This window comes from Dermacentor andersoni, chromosome 6, assembly GCF_023375885.2.
Source record: "Dermacentor andersoni chromosome 6, qqDerAnde1_hic_scaffold, whole genome shotgun sequence".
Classification (NCBI taxonomy): domain Eukaryota; kingdom Metazoa; phylum Arthropoda; class Arachnida; order Ixodida; family Ixodidae; genus Dermacentor; species Dermacentor andersoni.
This window is the reverse complement of record NC_092819.1, coordinates 77,428,952-77,455,837: the sequence shown is the minus strand read 5'-3', so window position 1 is coordinate 77,455,837 and position 26,886 is coordinate 77,428,952. Positions and strand designations below refer to the sequence as shown.

At 42.9% G+C, this 26,886-nt stretch overlaps 2 protein-coding genes across 5 annotated transcripts in view; one reads left to right on the top strand and one right to left on the bottom strand.

Moving 5' to 3' along the window:
* Positions 1 to 6,764, bottom strand: part of SIDL (SIDL trafficking protein particle complex subunit 10) — a 103,215-nt gene extending 96,451 nt beyond the window's left edge. For 2 of the 3 annotated variants that reach the window (XM_055066404.2, XM_055066405.2), the window contains exons 1-2: positions 6,427 to 6,764; positions 4,028 to 4,136 (exon numbers count right to left, since the gene is read on the bottom strand). In XM_055066404.2, coding sequence (XP_054922379.1) covers positions 4,028 to 4,085 — 58 coding nt within the window. In that variant the 5' untranslated portion in view covers positions 4,086 to 4,136; positions 6,427 to 6,764. The remainder of the gene's footprint in view (positions 1 to 4,027; positions 4,137 to 6,426) is intronic. The other variant, XM_050171137.3, reaches the window with a different exon arrangement.
* Positions 6,765 to 7,415: 651 nt separating this feature from the next.
* The window catches only part of LOC126522402 (putative inhibitor of apoptosis), a 59,128-nt gene continuing 39,657 nt past the window's right edge, over positions 7,416 to 26,886 (top strand). The window contains exons 1-3 of one of the 2 annotated variants that reach the window (XM_050171150.3): positions 7,416 to 7,594; positions 25,166 to 25,372; positions 26,026 to 26,490. In XM_050171150.3, the coding sequence (XP_050027107.1) occupies positions 7,586 to 7,594; positions 25,166 to 25,372; positions 26,026 to 26,490 (681 nt within the window). In that variant the 5' untranslated portion in view covers positions 7,416 to 7,585. Of the gene's footprint in view, positions 7,595 to 7,620; positions 8,255 to 25,165; positions 25,373 to 26,025; positions 26,491 to 26,886 lie in introns of those variants that run through there. The other variant, XM_050171149.3, reaches the window with a different exon arrangement.

The following is a 26,886-nucleotide window of genomic DNA, read 5'->3' as shown; positions in this document are numbered from 1 at the left end:
CTAGTTTGCCATTTTCAGTCTCCCAATGCTTCAAGTTGTCAATTAATTCGCCCTCGCTCTGTGATCTGCTAGCCTCCTGGTTAGCTCAGATGGTAGAGCGGCCACCCTGGAAAGGCACTGGTTCCGGCTTCAAGTCCTGGACCAGGACAAATTTTTCTACAACTGCGAGGCTTTCCTTCTGAGAAATCTGTATGGCTTTCCTTTGTAGCCGGTTGCTACAATTAGGGTGGATGCCAATTTTCCCCTTTCAGAGCAAAAGAAAGTGAAAACGATCAAATGTGGCTAAGCTTGTCCATGAGTAGTCTCTTTTATCGAGGAGCAGCAAACAAAACAATTTTTTAAAAACCCATCAAACTTTGAAGTTTTAAATGCCAATGCCACGATCTGATTATGATGCAGCACACTGTAGTGGGGACTTCAGATTAATTTTGACCACTTATTTTGGCCATCTGGGATTCTTTACATGCCTATACAGTGCTCACGGAATGCAACACAGCAATCTAGGGCTAACTAATACGCATACTTTCATTTCCACTGGCTGCAGTTTATGTCACATCGACATAATCTTGGTGCACACACTTAGATCGGAGTCTGCATCACATTTGGTGACCAGATTCCTAGCGACATGACATGGTAGTCTCGAGCACTTTGCACATATGCAGGGTTTCACTAAATGCTCTCCGTCGCATTTCATTCTGTGAGCACTATACATCTGTATACGTCGGCGTTATTGTGTTTTGGCCCCCTTCTCCCCCCCGACTAAAATCAAGCCCTCAAACTCGAGCTCAATAGCACAACGCCGTAGTCATGGAGCTACCACAGTGAACAGCAATAAAAAAAATCTTAAGCATCATTATACAGCTGGATGCATGCAGCATGACACAACAGTTCCGATGCACAGTTCAAAGAGTAGACAGTAAAATTTTTGACCTGCAGTTTCAATTGCCAATGAAACCAAATAGGCTTCACATGTGATCTTTCAGAATGAAAGTCAGGATCTGGTCGAGATCACTCTGAAGAAGTGGTTTGTTGAAGGGAATGGGACTTGCGGCAGCACAGCGAGCAAATTGAGCTGAATCGATTAATTTATTTAATTGAGGGTTTTTACACCCCGTATTGTGGCGTTCAACATCCCACTGTAAGTAAATTCAAAGCGTTGGGTGTTTTATTTAGAGAAAATATTTCCTTGGACGGCCATGTTGGTCATACAGCACCAAAACTAATTGGCATCTTTAACCCCAATAACTTGCAATGCTACTACACTGCAGTGTTTAATCATTATCTAACTTATTGTGTACTTGTGTGGGGGACAACAACACTCAGCAAAATTTAAAAAACAACATCCACTAAAAAAACAGGGCCTTACAATTTAGTACTAGATCTCCATTTGAATCATCAGCAGAGCCTCTGCACAAAAAACTTAGTGCACTCTGCACCCCAAATATATATAATTATCAGCTATGTAAATGCTTAATTAAAGAATGCATATGTCAAAATCAATTTCTGGCAAAACTGAGTGGACTACAACTTAAGGAATCTATGGGATATCAGAGAGGTAATCCTGAATGTTGGAAGGTGTCTGTACAGAGAACTAACTTTGCGATTCAAACAATAATTTATTATCTCTCATTGCTCAACAACTACATTAGTCAAGGTACTGATTTATTAATGCTTGAAACAAACGAGCTTCATCAACTGTCTCTGTAGCTATAGTGCTACATTGCATTTTTATTTGTTTTGTTTCTTTTAGAAATGAATTGTTTAAAAACAAACCATTTTGATAGATGAATTGGTTAGTTACTTTTGCACACCACTTTCTAGTGAGTGGTTGTCTTTATTTTCTTTTACTTCCTTTGGCCTGTGAGCAGCCACTGTTTTTCTCCAATGTACTTGTATGTGTTGGTGGATTATTGTCATGTATGACCGCTGTTGCTTCGTTAAATGTGCGACTTGTGCAATAGATATTTTAAACAATTTTTGCTGAAGTGCTAGTTACTATATTGGCAATTCTTTATGCACATTTTTATTACGTTTTTCTATATGTATGCCTTGAATTTAGGGGCGGGGGGGGGGGGGGGGTAGGGGTCTATCAAGCTGTTTCCAGGCTTCTTTCTCTGCCTCCTTCAAATGTATACATGGAAACTCAATAAACAAACAAACAAACAAATAAATAAATAAATAAATAAAATGCACAGTGAGTTATAAAGGACACTGCCCTGGAGGACTCCGGATTAATTTTGACCACCTGGGGTTCTTCGGTGCGCATCTAAATCTAAATAAGCATACGAGCATTTTTGCATTCCAGCTATGTTAGAATGCAGCTGCCATGGCCGAGAATCGAACCTGTGACCACGTGCCCAGCAGCGTAATGTTAAAGCCATGTGAGCCAGCACAGCAGGTTAAGCTGAGTCGGACTTCCACTGAAATAGCTCGCCAAACGACCTCCCCACAGTTGTCATACAATTTTTTCTAGAGAAGCATAGTTGACAACCTGGACTCAAGCAGTCAGAGGGCACGAGGTGCAAATGTGCAGCTGCAAAAAACAACTGCGCTCGATGCATGGCGAAGCAGACAAGGCCGGTACTGTACAGCAGCTGTTTCGAGATGCCTTTTTATCTCATATTGTGTTCAGATGGACAAACAGGATGAGAAAAGAGCACGTCGGGAGAAAGAGGAAATAACACGGGCACAACAGTAACAAGTTGGTGTCCTAGAGCATAATCATGAAGCAAGAAAAAAAGAAAGAAAACAATATAGGGGCACTATGAACTACATAAGTTTAAGCCAGAGACCCAAAACTACAGAAAAAAAAAAAGTTTTATTCCCTTGCAAACAAGAGCTTTTCAGCTGTAGATTTCTGTTGACTTTTTCACAGAAAGTCTATTAAATATCAAACATCTTGTTTCTTAATATGATTGTGAATAACATAACAATGTTGTTGATCTTAACCTGGTGACTGCTAAATGCACCTTCCAGAAAGACACATGTAAATTTAATCTGAGTTAAGTGAGTCACCTTAATGGCATTATTTGAGGTAATTATATATGAAAGCTGTGATGCAATGACATTAATGAGGATTTCTGGTTATCCTAGGAGTACTTGTGCACAATATCCATGTCGATGAGTTTTTTTTCTTTTTTTTTTTTAAATCCTGTTAGAATCCCACTCATTTGCTTAAGACGACCTTCAGCTAACAGTTCCTTGTTTCCTTTGTTCCATAGACCTCAGTCGCTCTTATTTTACCTTCACTGGGTGCTCAAGACAGAGGCACAAAGGCAGATGGAGACCATGTTTTTAACAGTGGTCGACATTTGTTGTTTGACCAAAGTTAAGCACTGTCTTGTGTGGACACTACACATTGCTGCACACAAGTGCTTTTTAACTACTCAGGTCACTGCCTTGCTAATATGCATCACATTGTGAATGTGGCAGTCAGCTGAATGTCACCTACTGCATCTTTTCCACCTGAATCACAGTTCCACCTGAATCCCTCAAGAGATCACTAATCAAGTTGAACTGCTTGTTTGCACTTCTGAGAAATGAGAGTAAAACATGGTTTGTGATGCCACAATTAGATTCCAGAAGCAGTGCCATTGCAGCAAATAAGCTTTGCCTGATTACCAGTTGATTATTAAAGAAGAAATTTAAGTTTATTCAGAAATTTGGAAAAATTCAATTTGAAAACTGACAGTCATTTTTTTTTTTCTAGCATAAGAAATTATAGTACAAATAGGAGATGGAATACGTGGTGCCAGAGAATGATATCGCTGAATGGTTTTGGTGCAACACAAGATTTCCAGTAACAGTTATAGTTGGCTCTACACAAGGGAAAGGTTTACGAATAACACACAAAAACAGCTTGCACATGGTAAAGGGAACATGGCATATCCTGAGAATAGTGTTAGTAGCACTGCATGTGCACCGAATCGAGCTCTTTTGTCCACAGGGTCGACTACGCCTGCTAACTCTGGGACCACGGTTCCTAAAGCTCCAGACTAAGCAAAGTAAAACCCACGGTGTCACTCACACTGAACAACTGCTGTAGTTTGCCACAAACAATTGCAACAAAAACAGGTTTTTTGCATGTGACCAGCCTGTCCAGTTTGAAGGTGCCTTGGTCTGGACCTGGCCCTAAGCTTCAGGCAAAGGGAGTCTGAGTGGTACAAGAACTTGTGCCTTATTCTGGGTTGGGTAAGGGCACTGAGGTTAAGCCTGAGCCCATGAAGAGCTATGCATATGCACTCATTAGGCAAACCATGTCCAGAGAGCTATTACATGGTAGTCTGCTGCTTACATGCTGTCCTGCACTACCATTGCTGTGGCTCAACTTTTATCCTTCTTGCTCGGTAAAAACATGGAGAATTCACAGTACCAAAAATGAGTAACCTACCTGTTCAGCCTGATTCAGCACGCGAGTTAAACGTCCTCTAACACTGTGCATGAACATTACCCGACACTACTCAGCTTCAAAAGACGTTTGACCTGCAGCGATAGCTCAGGAGCAATGGTTTTGTTGCTGAGCAATAGGTAGCAGAGGGTCCAATTATCAGCTGTATCCCGGCACAAGTGAAGTGTAAGAATGGTCGTGCATTTAATATTTAGGTGCATATTAGTGAACCACTGGTAGTCAAACATTATCTGGGACCTTCCACTATGGCATCACTCACAGCCTGGTGCTGCTTTAGAACATTAGATTCCATTGATAAGAAAACCCTGGACATTTCAAGTGACTGATGTTCCTTGTCGAGCATGCATTAAATTAAGAGTTGCACAGCAAAATGATGTTCATGACAGCAGTATGTTGGCTGCACACATTCTCAGAGTTATAAATTTAACTTTAAGCTCTATTTCAGAATCTTTAACCACAGCAGCAGGAAAGTTACTTCCAGTAAATTTTCTAACAACACACATACGAAATTGACACAAAATGTCAAATTTATTTTAAAAACTGGCATCCTAACCGGATTAGGTGCCAAAGTTCTCATATGAGAAATATGGAAATGTAAAGGCAGGCTGGAAGATAATGCGAATAGGACAATGAGAACCAGCATAATATCTTTCATGCACAACTGAAGCTGTGGTGTTGAATTTTCGGCCAAATGGCTGCTTTGCAGCTTCAGTTGCACACGAAAACCATGTGGAAAGACTAACACATGGCATAGTTTACTCTTTCACGATTTCATTTCACTTCAGCTTGCCTCATATTAAAATGAACTTAATCTGTGCTTCTAGCGACACATTTAACATCCAATGAAATTAAGACAAAAAATTTAAATGTATTAAAACATCATTTAACAAAAACAATTATTTACAACTAGGTGATTTACACTGTGCCTCAGTTCATTGTGAACTTGTGTCTGATGGTCTTCAATAGAGCAAGTGTATCTGAGGTTGACAGTTCTAAGGCTAGCATTAGTGAAGTCCACATGTCTATCAGATTGAATTGGTTTTAAAGAGGGGCCACGACACCATCCAGCACCAAAGAAGGAGATAAGCGAATGGTGTCAGGTCCAGGAACTCAACCCATCACGTTTTTGTTCGCCCATATTAGTTGGTGCCTCTTCTGCATGGTGCATCAACTACATAAAGAGCAGTTAACTCACACAGTGTTACTCGCTAACTGATTAAAAGATGATGCAACATTCACTTACATTTATCGAAGTCACTAGTATGGCATAATAATTTCATGAACGAAAATGTGTCGACCTGAGAACTGATGTGCAATAGGAAACGCTGGTCATTACAAGCCACAGGAAATAAGCACCTGATCTGTGTCCTTGAGTATCTGGATGTTTTTTTTTTTTTTTTTTTTTTTTTGTCCCCTAGCCTGCCTACACAACAAAACAGGCCAGTGAGGAAGGAAGGTTAATCATGCAATTAGAATAGAGGCTATCCTGGCCCACACCTATCAAGTGAAGGATGAGCAAGAAAATGTTTTCCAAAGTGGGAACAGTGTGCTATAGGAGTCTGGCCCTTCACAAGCACACTGTTCACAGAGAACTAAGACCTGCAGAGTTAACGACACACACACTGGTATTCCTGATATGGCAGAAAACGCTTCACGAATGTTTCTTAGCACTGTTCCATTTACTGTCTTGCTACAAGAGATGGTCGGCGGGACAAACTCCGCATTTCCGCATGCCCAGCTGGTCGACCTACCACCGCGGCATTGTGACGGAAGACAATAATCGGAGGACGGTTATGCGAGTCGCGGTGGCTCACGGAACAGATCATATCGGTCTATATGGCTCATTTTATCGCCTCACTTTAGCAGACATGCGCGTTCCAGCTGCCACCGGCTGACCATATGAGTCCGCGAACCGTTATGAAACCGGTTTCCGTCTTGGAGCAACCGCGGCCCGCGGTACTGAGCTTCGGTACAAGAGCACGTCCGCGCTCGCGAGCGCGGAACTTGAGGATGCTTACACGTGACGATCGGTTTGCAGTTCATTCTGGGCACGGCCATGCATCCCAGGGCAGGGTCACAGCGTTGGAAGAGCGCTTTCTGCTAGCCGCGGAGCCAGCGGACACTGCATCTTGGAGGAGGCGGTGACGGAACGCCGCCGCACCACCGACAGTGAGTTGCGATCGCGTGTCGTCGATGGTCCGCGCTGCTAGTTGCCGGCTTTCGTCCGGCTGCTTATGCATCCGATTTCGGGGTCCCGCCGGTACGCGCTACACACCACCTCCTTAACTAACGCAGAAGCGTCATAACGCATTACATTACACCACAGCAGAGGCTTCCACTTTCGATGCACGATCAGCCGCTCTAGTAACGGCTAACGGCCTGCGTTGGCTCTCGCTGGCCTTTTGGATTCCGAAATCCAAAACTAGATCAATTACGAAGCCAAGACAAACCAAATTTGCAGAAAAAAATTTTTTTTAAGGTAGTGGAGAAATAGAGTGGCAAAGAAGCTGCGTGAAAAATAACTTTTAACTTCCTCTGACAGCAGCGAGGTGCATTGTGCGTACGTGCCGGTAGCACCTGATGCTGCCCGACAAGGCATCGTTTATAGAAAAAAGCTTTATAAACGGTGCGACAAGGTAGCTAGAGAGCTGAGATGCGGCGTTTGTTCCTCCACGCAGAGGAGCTATCAAGTGCAAGATCTCGCGCTGTGGTGCTGTCTTCTGTGTCTACGCGGCTTAAATGAAATATCCACATAAAGAAGTCGCACCGGATGCTACGAGAAAACGTATTATTCTATGGAAAGGTGGCGAACGAGCGGCCCCTTGCACTCTGGTTTATTTGCACAGCCCAGCATGTGTGCAACGCAACTTTGTAGTCGCGAACTACCGGATGGCACGCGCCCCTTTATTGCTCAAGTAGTATCGCGAGCAAGTAGTAGCGCGAGCACCTACCGCCCCCAGCCAAAGCCCTGCCGCTCGACGGCCGCAGGAAACGGGCGTTCCGCTTTTGGAGGGAGCCACGCAAGCACCTTCTCAAGCGCTCTTCCCCTGCTTTCCTTCGCCCGCCTTCCTTCTCTCACTTTACAGAAATGGCTGCAGTGGCCGTGTAGGAATTCGAATATTACGTATACTACTTGTGAAATCCATCACCAGGCTGGGACAAAAGTGAATACACCGTATGCTTGAGGTGAGCTTTAGAACCGTCCTGGCAATGGGGTTTTTTGTTGCGGCTGTTGCGGTGCCAGTCATATATGCGCGCTTGCTGCTCTGACTTCCATGCCGCCGGCTGCGCCAACTACCGTTTGTCCTCGATGGCACCAAAAGAGCCAAACCTTCGATATGCTCTGCAGCGTGTTCCGTGACCACGGCTTGACCTTGTGTTGCACGTTTATGAACGGCGAGGTTACTAATGCGTGGTCTGCGTAGTTGTTAGCTTCCAAGGTCGCGGTTGGCCTTTTGTTGCGCAAGTACGCACTTAACGACGCGCTGCGGCGTCGTTAGGGCGACGCCATGTTGGATGCGTACGCAGTGTTTTTCCTAGAGTCCATACCGTTGTGAAACCAAAAAATACGCCGAGGAGTGCGCCTTGTCGCCAAGTGGTTGCGTTAGGTTTCTCAAGTTGGGTGTCGTTGCAATCCAACGCGGCTGGCTTAGTGTTACCGGTTTGGACAGGGTCCGCTATCGTCGCGCAGAAGGCAGCCACGATGGATAAGCCTACAGCCAGTGGTACGGGAAACCAGCGTGCATTATCAGTGACGCGGCGGTAGAATGAAGTTCTCCGATAGCCATTCACTGCTTCGTTCGGCGTCCCGACTGTGGCACATCGAGGCTGTTGATGTTTTCAATGGTAAGCAAGCAAGCTTTTTTCCACGGGACCGCCTTCTCGTGGCTATTCCGCCTATATTCCGGATATGTTTCGTACTGCTAGTGTCCAGTGTATCATTTTCTTTAAGAAGAAACCATCCGTAGCGCATGTTTAAAATATTTTAGGTCTACTGGCAAGCATTATCGGGTTGATTTCCATGCGTTCAGAGTGTATTCGGTGTATTGGTTCTGACCTGTTTTTGGATGTAGCGTCGATTTTTTCTGTTGGGATACACTCGCAAGCATACAGACTGAAGCTATGACTGAAGGCTGAATTAATCTGCCGGGAGCGTTTTCCTGTGTAGTTGCCGACAGCAGTGCCACCGCGAGTCGCCTTTTCTCGGTGCATAGGAGGCTATGCTCGGTGTTTCGGAATGTCGAAGCAGCCCCGTGAATAGCAGTGGTGTACAAGTGGGCGTTTCCGCCAGCTATTCAAGTACGACATTTTTGACGATTATTTTGGCTGCGAACTCGTTTCGTTTGTATTTTGTTAAGAACGGCTGAAGGGGCCGGCCAGCTTCTAAAACGAATGTTCCCGACGTGCTGTACACAGACGCTGCGAGTCTTAACACGGCATAGCTGCTTTATTGCTTTAATTTGTATTTAGATCGGGTGCCGCTTTATATATGCTGCAGTGATAGTTCACGAGTACCCGCGTGCCGCTTAGAACTTACCGAAGTGCGGAGTCAGTAGAATAAACAAATTGAACGTGTGAATGAAGCGATGACTGGAGCAGAATACGTTTTCGACAGGGCGGATAAACGATGTTTGTCGGTCGGTGGTGCCGGCAATTAGGTGTGGACTTCCGGTTAAGAAATGCGGGCGCCCTCTTTTTTTGACAGCCGATAAGCAGTATTGCCGCGTGTATTTAATCTGCACTCCATTTATCCGTATCTGGCCGATAAATAGTGGCCCGCTAACGGTACAAAAGTGTGTTGCGAAATAAATGTACTCGTACGCGAAGTTGCTCACCTTCCGAACTCGTTTCCGCCCGACTTGTGTGTGAAGTTTAGGCTCGTACGTTTCATAATCGGGCTAAACCGGCAGTATTCATATTTAAAAGCACGACAATTTGGTATGGCCCTACTTTTTATCAACTCAACTGGCCACAAGCTCGTCACTAAAAATATTTCCTCAACTTGCCTCAGTGTTGCTATTTTACTCGTGATTGTGCCTGCATCATTTCCTTGTGGAGTGGTTGGCTTTTTTTCCCGCCATAAGGAAATAGTAGCTCGTGGCGCAGCATAATGACGTTGGTAGGAAAGTCTGGAAATGACTTGTTCATAAAGTGACTCTTATTTCCAATAAAGTTCCATATTTATGTGCCTGAGAACGCATAGCTTCCCTTGCCATGACAGACGGTATGAAGAATTGGTCCTTTGCTTGCCTACCATTTAATAGTAGTGCCAGGGATAGTGGTTGTGATTCTAACCAAAAAATAGCACCGGGTCAGTGATGATTGTTGGAGCATCCAGGCAAAAAGTTCTGTCGCACAGATGTGTGCATATATGATAACATATCAGTGAGAGACTAGACGCAGCGTGCTGCTTTCCTTTGATGCCAGTCTTAATCTATGTTGTTTGCAGACATAGTTTGCTCTTGCCACTGCCTCAGTTATCGGTTCTCCATCATGGAGACTAGAGTGGAAGTTTCTTGCTAAAAGCAAGTGTCAGAGCGGCAGATGGTGTACACATGGATGAATTAAGTGTAAGATAGGTTCCCCCTAAACTCTTGACTTTTATTAGGTTGTCTAGCACTGTGGTTTTATGGCCGTAAAGGCAGCATTCTGATTGAGTAAAGAAAAGGCAGGCTTTTATTTTTTTAAACAACTTATTAGAGGTACCTTTTGAGATCTATGTAGCAGTTACATTTGATGCATTCATAGCTCTGTTCCTCGTACGTTTCTGTGTGCCTGCTGGGGAGAATAAATGCGAGGTTGTCATTTGCATGAGCCTGTCATTTCTTGGCACCTTGAACTATGTTAAATCTTCAAGCTGATTATTTCATACACGAGTCATTTAGGGAGCTGCATGCGGCTTGGATAATATATACGAATTCTTCTTCTATCTTTTAAAAACCTATTAAAAAAGAAAAATCATACACATGCTTGGTTGTAACAGTGAAACAATGAAAGCACAGTGCAGAGCACGGGAAAATAATTTTTCTTCTGTGAAACCACTCGTGGGAAAATCTGATGAGAGAAACCAACAAAATGAGACCAGTTTGTAAAAACAGATAATCATTTTCCTTTGCCTAACATTGAGCTGTGCTGATTTATAAAAAGCAGAGCCTTCTGTCTGGAAAGTGGACAGCCATACTGTCATCCCTCTATAGCTGCTTCTACACGCATATGGATGCCTTCCCCTTGCAGACGTAGCATAAAGCTACTGCTAGAAACTTATAGAAATCCTAGTCTAGTTTACTTAAAGAATGTCAATGCTAGTCATTAATGCCTAGAGGTCACATCAAAGCCAATGTGTGTTTTTTTTTTTTTGTGCTTATGATGGTGTAGCCAAACATTGTTCTTTATGACCAAGCTGACAAAAATGCCGGACATTTAAATTGATGTTGAAAAGATGCCATGGCATCACTACGATCTTGGACATCATTTTGGGCAGTGAACAGCCTGTCACAGCTTCCAATCCTTTAAAGGAGTACTGATGTCATTTTCGACTTTTCATTTTCTTTCTTTTTTCTAAATGCAGGCCCTAGATTTTAAAACCCTAGTAGAAATACTGGGGCAAGCCTCGGAGTGCCTTAAATGTTAGTACTTGAAGATATACTATAACTTTTCTACAAACCAGTTTGTTTAGTTTCCCAGGAAGGGTTAGTGTTGACATCATAAAAGCATGTGGGAGCAGAACATTGCGACATTCTGGCACTTACTTAGACTCGCTTGGTCATCTGCTATGCCGCAACATGATCTACAAAAAGAAACTAAAGGTAGAAAATTTTATGTCAGCATTTCTTTTAGAAATTTGTCAGGGAAGAACACATCATATTTCTTTTCTATCATATTCGACCTGTTGTATCTATATTTGCTAAACTTTCTGGGCTGGTCTTTTGAGGCAGATGCGGTGATAAAATAGAACTGACCAAATAGAACTCTGAACAATTGAGGCATTGTGAATTTATTGGCGGAGCCTTGATAAAAACCTTGCCCTGGCTGATACAAATGATATTGGTGCACCTGGGCATTCAAATCGCGCTTAACAGTGTTGCTCAAAAGTTACTCGAAAGACTTGTGCTTGGCTACACCTACTTAGTGTTGTTTCCCAATTTTTTGTTTGACTACAGTGTTCCAGGGTGTTTTTCTGTTCCTTTGTCAGACTGCTGTCAAACAGAAGAGCTAGAAATAGCCACAATGGCTGTTCTGTGGGCAAACTCAAAGGCAGTGTAGCAGTCTGCAAACAGCTGCCGAAGTTGTCATTCGGGAGGTTTATGTGCATTGCGTCAAAAAAACAATAAAAGAAAGAATTGTAGACACTCCCTAAAGGAAATCTATGAGCGCCGCCCAAAACATCAATAGGTGGCCCAACGGTAATGGTAATGACGATGATGACTTCATTATCGCTTCATCCTTCATGACAGCTCATTCATCATAGATCAGGGATCAAGTCTTGGCTGGGGAAATGTTTTTTTTTTTTTTTTTTTTTTATGGTTTCTCTCGGGGAAACATGATAGCAGGCTCCAATGATAGTGATAATGATGATTGCTGCAAGAAATGCTGCAAAGACAGGAGGAACTAACAGTAGCAGCTGCGGCTTTAAATAAAGTCTAGTGCTTGTTAAAAAGTCTTTACCTTTTATGTGTGCACATGCGTAGGCATTAGAAGGTGTCGGAATAATACTGGGCTGGTATAACTAAAATTTATTCCCATCTGTTTTTCCAAATCTGCCATTAGTCCGTGATATGTCAAAATGGCTCGGGCTCTACCCATATGGGCGTGGCACCCGCCCATATGGGCTGGACCTGAACCATTCAGACTTATCATGGAGAGCTAATGGCAGATTTGCAATTAAAATAGATTGGAATAGTTTTACATTGTACTGACCATGAAGCGTGAACTTCCTACATTTTATACGCAGCTGAGGGTTATTCTTTTATGACCATATTATTAGGCTAGCTCCCATGTGCTGGGAATATCTGTATGCTAGCAATAATGGCAGGAATCGCATCTCGGGAAAATTACAATAGGGCCAACAGGTACTTAGGCAAGCCAGATGCAAGAGTTCTCGATTGTTGATTTCTTGTTAGTCAAATTAATTCTCTAACCTCATCGACATTAAATTTCACAAGATAGCTCTGTGGGTTGTTTGAAGAAGCAATTTTGTTTTTGCAAATTCACAGACCATCAACAAAAGTAGTTAAAATTGGGACCACACAAAAAGTAGGTAACTCAGCATACCTAAAATGCTGCTACATTTGTGCTGTATAAAAATCACTTGATAGTGATAGTCTGTGCATGGGAAAAATAGTGCATCATATTTCAGTATTCTGCAAAAGTGCTTCAGCCTGAGAGTGCTTAATGTTAGATAAAAGCTTTGCCCACCTCAGTTGTTTGCATTAGTTTACCTCAAAAGATTTGAGCTTTCAGATCTGGGTTATGGTCCCAAGGTGAGGTCAGCAGCTTATAAAGAAAGGTATGGGAGCTAGATTATTCTGGCAGATCGCATGTCATGAAGTAATACAAGATTTTCATGTGACACATGCTTTACAGATGGTGATATTTCTTTTCATTTAGCAGTATAGTACAGGTGCGTTTTAGTTCACACACAAAAATTTGCCTACAAATTGTAAAATGCATAAAGTGGGGCACTGTGAGTGACACAGAAAAGACAGCCCCCGTGCACATTGAAAAAATATACTGCTTTACAGTGTGATGTTCTGAGCATTCTACACTGCAGATTTTTCCTGTACATTACTCATTTCATGTGTGTATTCTGTATGTCTGTAGTGCAGAAGTGGATTGTTCTATTCATTCACATTTTTGTTCTGGAGCATAGTTTCATGTCATATTGTTTATTCATTGATTGATTTAGTAATCCTACCAACTACTGTCTTTTCCAAAGTCTAGGTGCTATTAGATGGATTGTCCAGAATAATTTCGTGGGAAGTTCTGGCCTTGGGCATAACTGATATCACAGTTGTAAAATTTGTGTCTTGAAAAATTGCTACAGAAAAAACGTGTCAAATTTGCTGGTGCAGGGCTGCCAGGCATTGTAGTTCTATTTCTGATGAACAGAAGAAAAAAAGTTTGCATACAATGACGCACACAGAGCGCTTTGACCATATGCTGCTCCCATCATAAAAAAATAACAGTGCATAGAATGCCGCACACAGTCTTGATGCTTCTGCTGTGGAATAGTTTGCTTACTACTATATTAACAAAGTTGCATATTATTGGTGGAACCTGCGGATTACTCGAAATAGATCTTAAGGCTGATGGTTTACTCATGTTGGGAGATGAATGGAAATACATGATTCTGTAGACCCTTCTAGAATGCCATTTCAAATTTGTTACTGGAATGTACATTTGAGCAAGTACAAAACTAGTAGCACGATAGGGTGTCCCAAAGTTATAAGCAGTCAGGGGGACATCTGATCAGTACAGTGCTACCAGGCATTGCAGTTTTATTTCTGTTGAAAGAAAAAAAAAACATTTGCATTGAATGTCGCACACAGATCATTTGACCATAAGCTGCTCCCATCATGGAAAATTTTCACTTGACCGTCTCTATAGCATCTTGCCCAACACACATGTAATGGTGAGCTATGTGGAGCACCTAAAGAGCACGGTTACTGCAGCCATTGTCTGAAGCTGTTGAGTTGGCAGGCTGCCCTCCCTTAGCGGAAACGCCTAGTCTACATCTGTTTACCTCTATGAAAGATGGACTGTCTCGTGCTTGTTGACTGATAAGAGAGTTTGGCAGGCCTAGAACCAACTCTGGCAGCTGTCACCAACAAACAGGTTGCGTGCACTTGTGGGGCAGATTTCACATGACTGCTGCTTGCTTTGGGGCTGAGCCACCATGGAGGACAGGGTCTGTGCTGACGGTTGATCTGGAAGCTTGGCAAATTTCAGCGTCACTGTCAGCCTATATAATGTGCTGCACGACAAATGCATTTTCTAGCGATACCTCAATTACTCCGTTCTTGTGTCAGCTGACTTGCCAAATGGCAAATTTATTATTGGAAAACGCTGTATCATACTGGAAGGTAACGCACCACGCTGGTAGACGGTGCACAAGAATGGACATACACATCACTTTTCAAAGCTCTATTACTCAAGTACTTGTTGCCACCAGTGGCAGTTAAAATATTTAATAATTTAGTAATATAAAGTTTAATAGATTTAATAAAACCATTCATTGCATCTTCTGCAATTCACGAGCTCAGGCTGCCTGTTCACTGCAGAAGAAGCTAGATGAAAACTATTATGCAGATACCATGCACTGTTTGAATCTGTATACACAAAGCTTTCATGAGCCAGCATGACGTAATGACTCATTATGACAAGAGATGCACTGTAGATTTCACTGAGCACATACCTCAATCACCATGATGTACCTTGCAGAGCAATCGAAAGTTTTATTCGGCATCAAAACTCGTTGAATCCCAAGACACGACAGGCTCGACCTTGTAGGAACTCGCCACAGTACGATGAGAGACATGCAGCAAATTTAGGCAATGAATGCATCCCATAATTTATTCGCAGTGTCAGCTAGAAGACGCATGCCCTCACTTTCTAGAAGTAAACTCTTGCTGATTGACGTGGCCTATTGCACCCCAAGGGCTGGCTTGCATGCGAGAAATCCTTGAGTGTGTTTGTTCATTTTTAGCCTTACCTCCATTGCGTAATGGTTAGAGAGTAGGGCTTGCGTACTGGGGGGAACCATGTTTGAAATAAACCATCAAATTGTAATTTATGCATGTATATATACAGGGTGTCCCACATAACTTGTGCCAAAATCTTAAAATGTGAGAGTGCCACGTAGCTTGACAGAACCAAGGTAATGTTTCCTTTTGCTTGGAGCAAGTTAGAGTATATTTGTATTTTGTCTAATTAAATAATTAGTCATTAATAATTATCTTCTCAAATATTATAATTGACAAAATTGCCACTCGGAAGATTGTAGGCCATCATAATGTAGGCCATCATAAAAATTCACGATCCATCTTTCTGTTGTTGCTCAATACGTGCTATAAAAGTTTTTGCAAGTGTTAAAGAAAGCCTGCAAAATAGGGAAAAGGGCCACGCGACTAATAGCATGGCACTTTCTGTGCGATTTCGCATTCTTTCAAAAGTATGATGAAGGAAAGTATGATGCATATTTAAATACATAGAAGGTTCCATAGCCAGTGAACGAAGTTGCCTACTAGGCTAGATGGCAGCTAGTAGCATGTTGTCTACTCGGGCACCTGCCCAGTGACCCGAGTTGTCATACACTGTTTCCACGAATATATCCTGCGAGGAAACTGCATATACCCAGTGGTACAATTTGTCTACTCTGCAAGAGAGCCAGCGCGCTCCCAGTGGCCCACGTTGTCTATATATTGCAAGTATATTTGCCAAGGAAATGATGACAAATACCAAACCCTGGAGAAGAGCCAATGAAAATTTTGCTGTAAGAACTGCTTGTTTAAATTGATCGGAAAGTGAGAATCCACAGTGAAGCCTGTCTTCTTGATTCTTAAATATTCCACCTGGCATAAAGCCCACAGAGTAGTTTTTGAAGTGATGAAGCCTTGACACATCTTTAGTCTTTTTTTTTTTCAGCCCCCAAAAGTAACAATGTAAAATTAAAACAAAATTTCGCGTAGGAAGGGAACCAGAAAGTGCCGCCGGAACCGTACAGCTGATAAGTTTGATTTACATGTTTTTGTTTTGTGTTTCGAAACATTTCTGCTGTGTTTGTAGAAAACTAGTTTGATGTCATGTTGATTGTAGCAAATCCATTTAGTCTTGTATTTCTAGTTAGGCAAATAAAATATATTGCCAGTTCATATTCTTTACCTGTATAGCATACAGAATTTCCCTGCTACAAAATTTTGTAGTGCGTAGTATGGAACCTAGTCTATCTAAAATTGTCTGAAAAATTTTTTTTCAGGTGATTCAAAATTTCAGAAAATTTTGCATCCACATGCGAGGCATATAAGGGATGCCACAAAGTAAATTTAGTGGTTTAATGCGAGGCCAAGCTATAGTAGTAATTCCACTAGTTTGTGCCAGTAATGCCATATTCGTACAGGCTGCAGTACACTGGAAACGAACAGCTGAGTTCATGCCTCTGAATTGAACATTTCTTAGCCGACTAGAAACAATTGCACCGACGGAAGTATCTGCGGACTTCCTTTCTCCCTGTGGTCTCGCTATCTATCCACACTTCCGCTCACAATAACAAGCTTCTTGACTTTGTACTGCTGTTTGCACTTGATGACAGGGATCTTATTGTGAGAATGCATATGTAAAATGAGTTAGTGCAATTTCACTTGTCACAAAAGAAAGTGCTACTTACGGTAGCTAGTGCAGCAGTTACTAATTTATTGCATTCACTTGTTTACCAACAGCTTCTGTGTATTTAATAGAGAATACTCGACAGTTGTGTGGTAGCATATAGCCGTTAGTACAGTATTAAATCAAGGAAAGCTTTTGTTGATTTTACAATATTTATTTCGGTTCACCTGAACATGCGATAGGGGTCTTTGTGTCATGTAATTACAAATGCATTTAACCTAATGGGATTAAGTTGAGACAAGTACATTTACCAGTGTGGTACTACTGCCTGCATTGCAGGTTAGTTCACATTTAGTGTTGTTATGTACAGCTATTAAGTCATATATGTCATTGTTAGGAATAAAAAGAACTGTAGTTATTGATAGTAAATTCTGCAAGCCTCTGGCAAAATGCAGCTATGAGAGGCAGTTGCCACCTCATCTTTATAGTATATATAATGTTGCTTTCCACGTTGCTGTTGCAAAGGGAAGTGTAAGCAGCCATAGCGCAAAGTACATTGTGGCACCCAGCAGACAGAGAATGTCTTTATCTGAGTGCAATCGTGAGAGGGGCATCCTAGTAACAGTCATCCAGATATGATACAGCTGTCGTCATCACTCCAGCCTCTCGTGTAGAGGGGATAAAAAACATCTGTTACGAGCCAGGACAGCATTCCTGCATTGCGAGCATTCGCAGCTTGCATGGTATCTTTAAAACAGTTTGTTTGTACGTACTCATTTTGAATATTGTTGAAAGTTTATTTTGGATTTGCTAGTGGTGAGTTATATTTTCATTGGAGGGCAGGAGCTATTGAGCAGACGTCACTGGTGTCGGAGGGTCTGCAGCTAGTGTTCAGTAATGCCCACTGCAGTGGCTTAGTGACTATGGTGTTGTGCTTCTAAGCACGAGGTCGCAGCATCAAATCCCAGCCGCAGCGGCCGCATTTCGATGGGTGCAAAATGCAAAAACTTTTCTGTCCTATGTATTGGGTGCCTGTGAAAGATCCCCCTGGTGGTCAGAATTAATCCGGAGTCCCTCACTATGGCGTCAAATCGCGGTTTTTTGCACTTATAACCCCAGAAAGAAAAGAAGTGTTCTATAAGAATAGAAAAACTTAGAAGATGCAAGGCAAAATTGTACATTTTGTACCAGTCTGCAGTTTAGTGCTGTGCTTTGTTTGGCATGGCTAAGGGTTGTATTACGAATACTATCCTTCAGAAATTTTTGTTGCTTATCAGTGGTTCATTCACTGCCATTATTGCTCAGATTGGCCACTAAGAGTGACAGATAGGGGGAAAAACTGGAATTGAAGGAAAATAATTGCTGAGAAACACGGCTACAGATTATCATTCCTGCTCAAAGAAGTTAGGGAGGGGGGAATTCTGTCATAGTTACTTTTTGACAGCTTCTGGTAACAGTGCCTCTGCCACCATTTCTTCTTATACATTTACGAATTACTACTTGTGCTTTCAATTTTTTTCACTACTAACACTTCAACATATCAAAATTTATGATGCCCATGCTTCTACTCAATTGTGGATAAAAAAGATTACTAAGGAAGTGATCATTTGTAGTAGTGTTGAAGGACCTGACTGTCAGAGCATTAGTTGGCACAGTAGCTAATAAGGCTTATCTCTGTCAACTGCGGGGGAGAAAGAATCTGTTCCAAGTTACGAGCTGCAGTATGTCAGCACATTTTTAACTTCCAGCAGAATAAGAAAAAGAAAGCTGGTGTCAACTTTGTTTTCTTTCAGGATTGCTTCTCTTGTACTGCATGGCGTTTTTCATGTATGCTTGATTTATGGATGCATGTGTTCCTTGGTTGAGTCCAAGCATGCTGTAAAAGTTGTTCTTCAGGCTGCCTGCATAGTGGCTTTTACTCTGTGTCTGTTGTCTGTGTGCTGCTATAAAGATATGAATGCCCTTAACGGCTGTGCACTCAACAAAGTGCAGCTACATATCCCCTCCGGGTAGGCGGCTCACATTGCTTGCTTGTGATGAAGAGTGGCCTGTGCAAGTAAAGGAGATGTCTCACTAGCTAGACATTCACTTCGTTTGAGCAGACAGATCATTCTCACACTTCTATCACACTTCTGAGACGTCCATATCGCGGTGAGTGATAATCTACAAATCGCTATTTTTCACTCGGTGCTTATCCAAAAGCCCACAGTTTTTGAGCAGCTGCTCAGGTTGCATTTTCTGCAAGCACATTTACTGCAAGTTTACTGCAACGTTTGCCCTGTGCCTCCTGTATGCCACACATTAGAAACTGAACAAAAAAGTGATTAGTAAAGTGCAAGCGAGGAGCTTCTGGGTTTTTGCTCCTGAGGGTAGTTCAAGCAATCATTTTAGGTGAGGCAGTGCACTTCACAGCATTAAGAAATTTAACGGGTGGGGGACATAGACAGATCATTATGGTTGACACCTTTCTTATGCAGGCTGGCTTTATGCATCTTCAGTATGTGATGCAATAGATGCAGCCTATCATTGAGGTCAGTTATTCTTGTTACTGGACAGCGCTGAATTTTTGCATGTGGCATTCAGCAGGATAGTTTCTCACTAGACATGTCTTAAAGGTATTCTAGGCTCCTTGAGAAAGATGCCAATTCTAAGCCACCCCCAAACTTGGCATTGCAATTGCGTGCCATTGCACCCGAGTGTCGCTTTTCCCTCTATGTAGGTAAGAAACTCCATGGTTGATGCTTCCACCATTTTGTGTTGTCATTCCAGAAGTCCTTCTAAGCCACACATACATTTTGGCACTTTAATTTCAGCCCTTGTTGTCCTTTCGACTTGGCCGATATCTTATTACTCTGTACCATCCCTCCAATTCCTTCATTCTATTAGGGTTCACTGTGAGCATTATGGGGTTTTCAGGTGCAATAAACGCCCTTGTGATTGTTTGCACTATTGTGTTGTCATTCCTTTGTCCCAAGAACATGTTTGAGAACCCCACAACATTCATACCATTGGTGCTTTGATTTCAGCGACACCTACCTGTCTGTCCAGCTTGGCCTGTATTCTAACACTTTGAGTCATCTTTCTCTGCCTTTCATCCTCTTTGGGTTCTGTGAAGCAGTTGCTTCCATATAATTACGTGTTGGGCCATCACAGATGGCTCTGTGTAGTACTAAACCACCGTTTTGGGAAGGGACAATGGAACAGCTGTTTCGTTTGCGCCTTTTTTTTTTTGTGTGCGTGATGGTGTTGATAACTTAATGATTACTGTGCTCTGATAGAGAGTCCTCACAATCGGAAGTTCCCAGAGAAAGATAAAAGAGTACATGACACAAGGCTGCCTCAGCTATTGAGAGCCTTGTCTAATCACACTTGCCATTTGGGATTCCAGGAGATTGCCAAAGTATTGTGGAACTCTGGCTACAGGCATGCTTCATTAGGAATTTCTGCAGTTTCAGTTAACTTTATGTAATGCAGAGAGAAGGCCTTGCTTGCTGCTGTCTGATTAGTGCGTACTATGCCTATTTCAACTCTGTGAAGAAGCTTCACATTTGTAGCACATTCATCTATGTTTATACACCTGTTAAGTGTTTCATAGTTTGAAAATCATGACTCGTGTGCTTTTTACATTGAATCACATTTGTATTATTTTTACATTGTGCTACATGCTAATGGGAGGTCAGTCAACTACACCTTTCCCTAAATGTTCACAGCATAGTACAACATAATAGTTGCAAAGTTCTGATTCCGGCTTGTGATTTGGTGCTTTTTCCTGGTCTTTTTGTTGTATGGTTTGAACTTTTGCTTTAACGTTCACTTCTGTGCTTCATTTGAGCACTCCATGATAACAGCCGACTTCTATACTAAACTTGAGAGGGACAGTCCTTTTTTTTTTTTTTGTCCCCCCCCCCACCCCCCTACTTGATATGTCTTGTTATAACTGAAATTCCCACTTGTCACCTATTGCACGGCAATAAGTTAATTATACGTGCCTGACGAGAATTGGACTCAAACTGGCAGTTTCACTTGCCAGCTGTGACTGCTGTTGGTGGCTCGTCTGACACCATTGCACAAGTCTCTTGTCGCATTCACAAAGAAGGCGTTATCCTAATCTAATCTGCTGTCGAAGTTTCCAGCAACAGCACGCGTCAGTCATTACCATTGTTGCAGCTGATTAGCTAGCAGCCTCGGAGAGGAAAACACCCACAAGTCAGCTACAGTTCTGTTGTTGGTAATTGTGGTTTGCCAAGACGGAAACTGGCCTTTCTTCATTCTGATGGCCAAAGGTGAGGTTTGCTGGGATCAAGAAATGTGTAGACGCTGAATGTACCAATAGAATAGGTGAACAAGTGGAAGAAGTATGCTTATTAGGGGTGCTTGAATCCTTCCTTGTCTTTTTAGCCTTTTAGCATACAAAAATAGGCTGGGACAGTGTAAAAGACCAATGTGCCCAAACTTGCCTTGTTTTCTTGTCCTCTTTGCTGTCCAGAAACATTTCGTATTTACTTGTAGGCAAAGACTTTATCAACGGCAGTCACGATGAAGATGTCGCTTTGTTTGAAAGCAGGCAGAACTTTATGTGAGGTTATAACAGCCAACTTTTACAGGGTGTCTACCAACCGGGAAATCCGGGAATTCTCAGGGATCTTGAGTAGTCTGGAAAAACTCAGGGAAAACTCAGGGAATTTGTGCTTCTATCAGGGAAAATTAGCTGTAATGTTATTGAAAGGGTCAAAAGTCGAGGTAATGCTGGCTCGAGTAAGAGACAGGAATCGTAATTAATCGTCTTTGACGCCTTGTCATTGGCTGGAGGAGTTGCCAGTGCGCAGTCAACGACAGACTTTCCGGATTACCGATAATTTGGACGGCTTCGAGGCACCACCAAATACCCTGTAGAGTCAATGTATCAGAACGTCTGAAATTTCAAACGTAAGAACTCTTCGCCGTCCGATTTTCCGGAGGTTTTGCCGCGACCGCAGGTCCGAAACAACATTAATCAAAGCCACCACCGCTGCCATTTTGATTACCTTGCCGCCTCGAACGGGCACTCTCGCACGCAGATCCGCTGGCAGCCGTAGCCACCGCTGCGGCAGCGCTAGGCCTAGCTGCTTCGACGTTCGCTATGAAGCTTCTTGCCATTGGATGCCGTGTTTTTTATTGAAGGAATTCGCTGCTGTCAGCAATGGCACGGACTCCGCCTTTGTGGTCCTCTCGATTGGTTTAGAAGCTTGGAAAGCATGGTGCGTTGCATAATGCCGGTTCCTGAAAGTCAGCTTCGCCTCCGTAAAAAATTTTGCTTGGTGAAGCATACGGAAAAGTACTGCAGTAAAGCATAACAAACGTGGGAAAGGGCAATTGCCATGTGGCACAGTATGTATTGTTTAATTTGTGGGGATGCGCCACTCTCGCGCGTCCCCTGATGTTTTTCCCGCATAGCGCGTCTCCTGCAGGGCGGCTTCGCCCGCCGCGTGGCCTGGCGCCCGCGGCGGTCGGAGTGGTTGAAGCGCAGTGCGAGAGATGGCGCTAGTGTTGCGCAGCTGCTAACGCCGCCGACAGGCGAGGTTACTTGGGCGTCGGGGGACAAGGCGCTTCCTCTTTCCCGGCGGGTCGGCGAACAGCGTGGACATTCCGCGCGCGCGCAGCGGACTATGCTTCTGCGAGACCGTCTCACGTGGCCGCCTTGGACACCATTCGCGTGACCGTACACGCGAACGACCAGGCGTTGGGATCCAGCATGGGGCGAACATATTCGCTCGTTTTCCGGTCGCGGTGAGTCGGGCTTCTAGATTTGTCGCGCTCCCATCGGCATGTTTTGTGGATAGCAACTGGGCTAGCAGGCATTGAACTATGAAAGGTGCAATAAATGCCCTTGTGATTGTTTGCACTACTGTGTTGTCGTTCCTTTGTCCCAAGAGTACGGAGGAGAACCCCCATATCTCCCACAAATAATAACGCGTGCATCCGGTATTTCCTGTCACAGTACGAGCACCGATATGCCTAATACATGTACCGGCAGGCCTTCAGGGCATTTTCGAATGCGCCTGTGGCGGTTTGAGCCCTTAAGGGCAGTAAATGACATGCATTTATTTTTTCCAAATGGCCGATTTTTCTGACGTTTTCGCGGCCCCTAGGGAGTTCGAAAAATTAGACGTGGACTGTGCAACTGACCAAGAAGATGCTTCAAGTGGTCTGTGGGGCAAACGAGTGGCGGAAGGAGGACAAGAACAGAAAAGACCTACCATTTGAGGAATAAACGGGAAAGGAAGCATGCTGCAGCCATTTTGAAGGAGCTTGAGCTCGAAAAACGAAGTGTTGGCTGATGCCGAGATGCAGGTGTCCCTCATCCAAACCAAAATAAACTCTTTAAAGCAGTGAAACACAACACAGGTGTCGTGCACGGGCTGAGAGTACGTCAGGACAGTTGAGGTTGACTTACGAGCTGTTGAGAGAGAATCTAAATTGTGACAAAGTTCGGGCCTCATACCACTGAGCTTGCTATCAATTGATAGAAATAGCTCATATTCGAAAATATTTGCTTCTGTATGCATCTCCTTTTTATTCATATTTGTCCAACCCGATTTGCAATTTTTTTGAAGACATTTTATTTGCTGTGCATTTTACTAACCCCTCCGTTCTATTCTCTTTTTGAATAACATAAACACTACTCATTAGTATTCAAATTGGACTAAGTCATTTTTTTTATTTTTTCGTATGCTTACTAGAGAGTGACAGCATCGGGCGATATGGTTTCAGCCCGTCTTGACATAAAACATCATATCGCCCAATGCTGTCACTGAGTCATGCAGAACTGTTTCAGCCCGTCTTGACATAAAACATAGTTCTCCATGACTCAGGGAATTTTGCAAAAGCACTCGGGGAAAACCTGGAAAACTCAGGGAATTTGGAAATGTCAACTTGGTAGGCACCCTGTTTTACTATTTATTGTAATTTGCCAGATTTTGGTAGCTTCTTTACTGTTTTGATGATGCCAGTTATTTTACTTTTTTTTTACTTGCATTTAGTTGGAGCAAAATTGGTTTTAAAGGAACACGAGTACAGTTGCTGACCAATTTCTCAGTCTGATTTTTTTTAGATCCACTTGATTGATTATGCGAACCTAGGCACAGTATTGCATTCCACTCCACAGAACTAATGCAGGGTTCACACATGATCTTGAAACCCTTGAGTTTCTTGAGTAATACAGTCTAAGATTATGTTAACCGCTTTCTATGGCAGATCAGTATGGGATTTGCAAACTTCCCATTCTAGAAACAATGGTATGCCATTGAGTTGTTATATATATGTATATCGCAATGGGCGAGAGTTAAAGACGCCAGTGCTTGGTGCTGGTTTCCCTCACGTGTTGATAATGCTCTCTCCGCACCTAGTTAGGAATGTGAAGTGATCAAGGCTGGATATTTGCGATATAGTTTCGTATCTGGTGCAATAGAGCTATATTTAGTGTTCTGGAAAAGTTGTTACAGTAAAGAATTGCTTCATGATATGCAACTCAGCACCCTTGAAGAAGCTTTGACAGGGCCTTGAAGGTCCTTGAGTACCATTGAATTTTTATCTCTTAAACATTTGCGAACCCTGAATGTGTAACAGCAACAGGAATTTCAGCTGACACTATGTGAATGCTGCATGAATGAACTTCATAAATATTTCTGTGGGCCTGTGGTGCATACCGCTCTAGCTGCAACTGAAAAAGAAGTGTGCCTGTTCAGAGTTCCTACACAACTGTCTGCATGTTTGTTTAATAGAAAATCAACATCTTGAGTTCAGTTCAGTTTCAGTAATAAACACCTTAAGGTTGGCAGGTGCATGTGCCTGATCTGAAAGGTTTCATTTGGCTGCTAAGGTGAAATGAAAAAAAAAAGCTTGCAAGGACTTCATAAGGAGTGCTAGTCAGATGACAAAAGAATAAAAGAATCGTGTGCAAATTAACAAGTTATCAACTTATAACTGATACAACTTATCACTGAGACATACATTTAGTAGCACTTGTAATATCTACAATAGCTTGAACAGAACACACAACAAAAAGCAGTTAAAAAAAAATAAGTGTTGGGAATAATTTGCAACTATATGGTAAACAATATACTTACACTTCGAGATACATTTCCACATTATAAAGAAAGATAAACTAAACAATATACTTACACTTAGAGATACATTTCCACATTATAAAGAAAGATAAACTGGATAAAGTATGAATGAAAAGACTGACTGAAGAAGTGCTAGTGAATAAAAAAAAAGCACTGATTGTCATGAGATGAGACATAAAAAGCTGTCTGCTATTTTTCATCCTGTCTTAAAGATCTGTGTCTGTTGAAAAACCTCTGCCCCCTATACTTGCGCGTGTTAGCTAGCGTCGTTGGTGCAGTGTGGCTGCTAAGGCAGTGGCTACAAGGTGCACTGTTGTCCGCCTTCTTGCAGGCATCTACGATGGTGCGCACAGAGTTGGCGCAGCGGGGGCCGCCTGCCTTTTCGGCTCTTGAGCAGACAATGGTTACAGATGGGCCCGTGGTGGCCAAGTACCCCAAGATGGCCGTTGCCCTTGACTATAGCCGAGAAGAAGACAGGCTTGCCACTTTTGGTGGGTGGCCCCCAGATGCCCCGGTATCTGCCAAGAAGCTGGCTCAGGTGGGCATGTCTGTCTCGGAAAGGGAAAAGTGGTGCTTTTCTTAGTTTGAATATTTAAAAGGTGGCACAATTATATAAATGGGGGACGGGGGGGGGGGGGGAGGGGGGGGGGGACTATGTGGTGGAAACTGCTGGTGCCTTCAAAGCAACTACTCTGGGCTGTGTGGTTGAAGAGCTGCGTTACTGCCTTTGATTTGACACTAGATTGCAGGTTTCTTAATGGATCACAAGACATTCGCTCTGACCATGTGTGCGCAAATTGTGATTTCACTTTTAATCCATGAAACAGAATGTGTTCTCATCCCTAATAAGGTGTAAATTGACTGGTTGAATCTTCTGTTTTTTGAGGCACAGAAAAAAACTGCTATGCAAAGAATCTCAAAACTTAAATTTTTGTTTTTGCCATTAACAGCCACTTCACAGAGGTAGCTGCTAATGTGGGCATGATGACTTTAACAGAAAAGGACATGACGCGCTGCTTATTTGTAATTGGTCATCCATGAAAGTGAGCTGTTTATTTTGGCTCTTCATTTGGAATAAGTGTGTACTCTTGGTGCCTTGATTCTGACCGTTGTACACCCTAGTGGTTTAAGTGTTCTAAATCTCCTCTCTCCTTCCTTTATTTATTCATTTATTTGTTTCTCTCTCCACAGGGTGGCTTTGTGTGTATAAGTGCTCCCAGGCGTCTCACACAGTGCTTCAAGTGTGGGCTCGAGGTTTCCGACTGGAAAATTGCAGACTCCGTTGTTGATAGACACCGCGCTGTGCGGCCAAGCTGTGTGTTTGTGCGTTCCCTTCCGAGCCCGCGTGTTCCGGTGGCAGCAAGCCCCATTTATTCCGCAGCCGGTGCATCATCTGTCGGTGCAAGGCGTGTAGAGCAACCGATGCAGGTTGACAGTGTGATTCCCCCGTTGCCACGCGTCAGCAGTGCACCGTATGTGCGCAGTGGTGCTTGTGAGCCTGTGCCTAGGAATGGTGTAGAAAATGATTTGCAGCTTCGTCGGCTACAGGCATCAGAGGAAGAGCGGTTCAACACTTTCTCTGACTGGCCGCTGGACTTTCTGCCAGCACGGACGCTTGCTCAGGCGGGCTTTTACTATCTTCACGAACAAGACAAGGTGCGTGTTGGTTAGCTTGATTAATGTGTTGCTTCAGTGCCAAAGCTCTAAATTGACAAAGAAAGCGACCGTCATTCAATGTATATGCTCATTTTCATGATGCTACGTTTAGTTTCTGGCCATCAAATATGTGCTTTACGTAACAGCCATGCGCGTCTCTAATATGGTTCCATTAATTCTTTTTTCGCAGCAGAAAAGTTCATTTTAATAACCAACTCTTAGTTGAATGTGTGTTCTGCCTTGTTAATGCTAGCAAGTATTTGACATAGCTTGACTTAGTCACTTCATTCTTGAAAAAGGATGTTACTAGTGACTGTGTAGCTGATCTTACTGTTGCTCTTATGCCACATATTGCTACAATGCCTGTCACACTGCTTGTGTAGTGTCTACTTCACG